General features: G+C 36.5%; 1 protein-coding gene across 1 annotated transcript in view; it reads right to left on the bottom strand.

The window, feature by feature from the left end:
* The window catches only part of LOC101587879 (ATP-binding cassette sub-family G member 2-like), a 65537-nt gene that overhangs the window by 47866 nt on the left and 12416 nt on the right, over positions 1 to 5255 (bottom strand). Inside the window, exon 6 of the mRNA XM_004640650.2 lies at positions 3486 to 3637. Within this exon, the coding sequence (XP_004640707.1) occupies positions 3486 to 3637 (152 nt within the window). The remainder of the gene's footprint in view (positions 1 to 3485; positions 3638 to 5255) is intronic.

The following is a 5255-nucleotide window of genomic DNA, read 5'->3' as shown; positions in this document are numbered from 1 at the left end:
TGATTTGGCTATATATATATATATGATTTGATTTGGCTCACAGATACCTACTGAGTGGCTGAAGGGGCTCATCATTCAGGACCTAGAATAAATGATTAGACAATCTTGTTATCTAAATTATTGACTTGCATGTTTTTTCTTGACCCCAACTTGTTCCTTACATGTAGGCTCAGTCTTTTCAGTATTCAGGTTACTGTTTTCAGTCGAAGCCAGGAGAGCAACTTCGTAGTAGTCAGAATGTTATCCTAATGTGTACCCTTTACTTGATTGTAACTAATGGTGAACAGTGGTCAATAAATAGTCTTATATTCCTTTAACAAAATAAATCATTGGTATAGATAAATTTATCTTAGCAATAGGAAAGCTATTTACTAGAAAATTGATACCAGAATTGGGTTTTTTCTATTTGACCACCTGGTTCAGAAGTCTTTGGAACTAGTACCTGGGAAGAGTTCGAAAAGTCTTTAGAATCAGACAAAAGAAAGTTTAGAAGGCTATAAGTAAAGCAGATGGATGATTCTGGTCAGAGCTTAGAAGATCAATGCTGATAAGAATGCTTACAGTAGTGACCAGGCTCGGAAGGTTTCAGCTATGAGAATGAAGGCTCTAAAATAAAGTGGACTACAGCCATCTGCCTATAATTTGTCTACATATGTCCATGTGCAGTGACTGTCTGGGAGGGTAACTTACAAAGGCAGGGACTAACTGATCTGGTGAAGGAAATTTTGAGGCACACTAGTGGTCGTCATGCAGTATAAGTAGTAGATTCCTGGCCATCATTAACTAAGCAGCCTGACTTGGAACCAATTAATAAGGGACTGACTTCTCTAAAACCATAAGCCAAAAATAAAAACAAAACAAAAACAAAAACCACACAACTCTCCTCCTTCTCTGAAGCCATGAGCCAAATAAATTCTCCTCCTTAAGTGTGGGCACCAGGTGATATCCCAGCAACAAGAATCCCAGCAAATCCCATACAAATCCTGATTTATTCAGAGAATGCTGTATTAGTCCTTATCATCATAGCTCTTCAAAAAGATGGGAGTGGAGAATGAAAGCAGAAGACAGGAAAAGGAATGTTTTGGGACCATCCTGCTTCAAGGTTGTATATGGTTAGATTTTTGGACTTATGTGTAAACATAAGAATTATATAATTCTTTATGCCTATTTTTAAAATATATTCTAATTTTAAACGTTTTTTCATCATATTCTTTAGGGACTTAAAGTTCAACATATCAATATTTGATGAAAAATACCTGTTCCATGTTATGCCTAAGATGTTTGATATTCAGACAGATAATGAGGTTAAGCTTACCAGCTTAGGTTGTATGGTAATAACAATAAGCTTCTCTTCAGGAGGGCTAACAATCTAAGTTTGCAGACCAAAATTAGAGAAAAAGGAGGGCCGCAAGGAAAGCCAAAATTTTGACCCTAGCCTTCCAAGGTCAATTAAGTTTCAGGACATATGAGAACTTGTACTGTAACTTCATGTAACTCGGTAGTGTCCCAAATTTTCTGATCAAGGAGATTATGGGGCCAAAGAGAAAAGTGATCGATGATGTAGAGTGTGCCTAAAGAGAGTCACATGGAGAGAAAACATTCTCTCAGGCTTTCACAGAGAGCAAATTGGCCAAGCAATGGCCGTGAATCATCCATATGGCTGACACTGATAAAGGATCTACAATCTAAGGTACAGGATCTCAGGATAAATCCTGAGGGGATTTGACTGACCTTATCAGATATAAAAGCTATAATTCTTGTTACATAGGTTTTGCTTTATCTTGGCCTTAACCATCCAGCAGAAAAGTATAAAAACAAAATACAAGAAATAAAGCTATGTTGTTATGTTGAGCTGTAGGGGACTCAAGTCAACAACTTCTGACATTGCCTGTCAAGTGGAAGACCTAGTACTGTTATGGACTACTGGACTATTCTGGAATATTTTGCTGAGTTCACACACCTATAACATTTAAATGGTGGAACTAAGCAGAAAAGGAGATATAGATGAATGACCATTTTGTATCTGTATATTCAAAATGGTTAGGATAGATATGTAGCTATATTCTCTTAATTCAAGGAATAGAGGGATTTGTTCTAATTGTGTTTGTAAACAGAATATCATGTCGGCATCTTGTATAACAAATAACCACTAGGAAGGCAGTATGCAATATGTTAATTATTGGAACTGTCCTACCAATTTGATTTGAAACTCTCATTGCTATTTAATTCTCAATAAATATTATGGAAAAAATTTAAATGCTTGGGTGAATTATGCTCCCTGAATTATTAAAAAAAATCATTCAATCTAAAATATAAAGGATCAGACAGGCTGTAAGTGTCAGAAATAGTAGACTATCACATTTCAATTCAGTGAGGGTAATTATATTGACTAACAGACCACTTGCAGCCATTTAAAGCTTAAATCTGCAACTTAGAGTTACTAAATAATGAAGTAGCTTCTCCATGGGTTCTCAGCAGAGTGAAGCAAGAGCACATACCATGGAAAAGCTGACAAACAAAAGTCTTTTACATGATTAAGAAGTCAGTAATACTAGACCTTTCCAATGCTGTTTAACTGATAAAATAATGTGTCTGTCACAAGTCCAACACAATAAAAGAGAAAGGGTACCACAGCCTGGAAGCTGAATGCATGTGCCCACACCCAAATAGAACAAAAAATGGGAAGAGGTTAAAAAAATACTACAAAATGCAAAAATCTTTTGGCATAAAACTGGCCAAAGATGATTTGGAATATGTCTTACTTACTTTCTCATTACTGACCAAAGCACCCAACACCCAAAGTTAAAGAAGGAAAATTTTATTTTAGCTCATAGTCTGCAGAGGTTTCAGTCCATAGTCAGATCTCATAGTGGCATGCAGAGGGGCATGACAGTGAAGAAACAGTACATGGAAATGCATGCAAGAGGCAGCATAACAACAAGCAGGGAACTTGCCTTTCTGTTTTATCCTATCCAGGCTACAAGTCTTTTGAGTGCTATCACCCACACCCTGGATCATCCAGGGGTGATCTTCAGTAAATCATTCAGTAAATGATCTTTACCCTTTCTCTTTTATTGTGTTGGACTTGTGGCAAACACATTATTTTATCAGTTAAACAGCATTGGAAAGGTCTAGTATTACTGACTTCTTAATCATGCAAAAGACTTTTGTTTGTAAAAGTAAATTCAGTAAATCACCTTCAGTAAATTCATTCAGCCACCCAGAGTGTACTAATTCCCATCAGTGGATTAATTTAGTACCACACACCCTCAATTTCACTATCATACACTCTACATCTGACCAGTCCTGAGATGCCCCACCTATGAGCACAGGAGGCTTTAAGGGGACATCCAGATACAAGCCATAACAAAGTCATAGAACTCAAAGCATATCTACAAAAAGATCAAACTGCAATGTTGGCACACTTTGTTCTCTTCCAGGATTCCAAGCAAAAAGATTCTACTGTGTGAACAAGTCAAACATACCTACTGATGCAAAGTACTGCACAGCCTCTTGTGCAGGTCCATGGAACACTAATTTTCCCGAAGCCAGTAAGGTGAGGCTATCAAACAACTGGAAGATGGAATACCGAGGCTGATGAATGGAGAATATGATTGTACATCCTTGCCTAGATATCCTAAGTTAAAAGAGAAAATAATAAATCATTCAGTAACTGAACCTTACACTTCTTGATAAAATACTTTATTCCTGATATTAGGATGTCTGTTATCAGGTTACCTTGATTTTCTCTTACTAATTTTTCATATCATCTCATATTATTCACTTGATACCTGGGAAAATTAAATTCAAAATTTTCCTTAAAAGGAGTTTTGTGGGCTTCTTGCAAGAAGACAGTCCAGAACCAGGGAAATAGCTCAGCAGCATAAGCACCTGCCTGACAAGTGCAAGGTCTTGAGTTAAATCCTCAGTACCAAAAAAAAAGGAGACAGAGTAATGTATATGACCATGCAGAATCCTCTCTGGCACTGAACTAGAATCTGTAAATATAGAAGACCATATTATGAATATATTTCTCATGTATAAATACATTTAAGTTTGGGAACTAATTAGGAAATAAATACCAATAACATGGTCATATGTCCAAGTCTTATAGATCATTTCAGTCTTCTGACCCTTTAGGATTGGTTTTCATTCTTTCTGTCTGATAATAAAATTAATATTACTAAACAAAATATCTTTGCCAAATGTTTTAGAAATGAACTCATTCAGTGTCTCACAATGTTGTTGTAATGCAATTCCAATTTTACTATTTCCTTCATTATAACAGAAAGCTTACCAATCATGCAACTGACCATGGGTCACAGTGCAATGTCAAGATTTGATTTTTGGTCAATATCTGCGGGAAAAATGGTGCTGACATAATTTTCAGAGGAGTTATTATTTAAGGAAAAAAGAAACAAAGGCTAAAATTGTTGTCCAAAATTGTCATCAAGGGGCCAGGGAGATGGCTCAGTAGAATAAACACTTGCCTGTCAATTGCAAGGGCCTGAGTTCAATCCCCGGTTCCGCCAAAAAAAAAAAAAAAGAATAAATAAAAAAAAAATAAAATTGTCATCAAAATATTTTATTACAACAATCATTTCAACTTACACATTTGATAAGCACCTATTATATGTCATCAATATTTCCACACTATTCTGCTTCAGCAAAAACTAGGCCAGAAGATCAATAATGTCAATACAATGTAAAATAAAAATAGGCAAAGATTTCTTATAAATAGAACATTGAAACGCTTAACAAAATTTAACTCAGAAGAGAAAAGATTCAAGTGAAAGAACAAGGTGAACAGAGTGAAATAAAAAGATCTATTTGAGAACATATAAGAAGCTCAGTGTCACAAATCAAAGACTGTGTGTGTGTGTGTTGGTTATGAAGAAGATAATGAAAGATATTACCAAAGAGCACTGCACTCAGAAACTAGAACTTTAGTCAGTAATAAGGAGTCAGTAAAGCATTCAGAGAAGAAAATGGGATTCTGCAAGAACTCTGCTACCCTGTTATCTGAAGGCCAGAGGCATCAGTGTCAGTGTCTGCTCCATGGAGAATCTGGGCTTCACCTCTACTCGAAAGAAACAGACTTGGAGGGCCTGCAAGATAGCTCAGTGGAGGGTCTGGGGAAGATAGCTCAGTGGCATAAGTGCCTGCCTGGCAAGCACAAGGCCCCAAGTTCAATGTTGGGTGCTGAAAAAAAGAGGAAGAGAGGAGAAGAGAGGAGAGGAGAGGAGAGGAGAGGA

Source organism: Octodon degus, unplaced genomic scaffold (genome assembly GCF_000260255.1).
Source record: "Octodon degus isolate 3935 unplaced genomic scaffold, OctDeg1.0 scaffold00125, whole genome shotgun sequence".
NCBI classification, from domain to species: domain Eukaryota; kingdom Metazoa; phylum Chordata; class Mammalia; order Rodentia; family Octodontidae; genus Octodon; species Octodon degus.
This window is presented reverse-complemented; position numbering and strand designations above follow the sequence as displayed.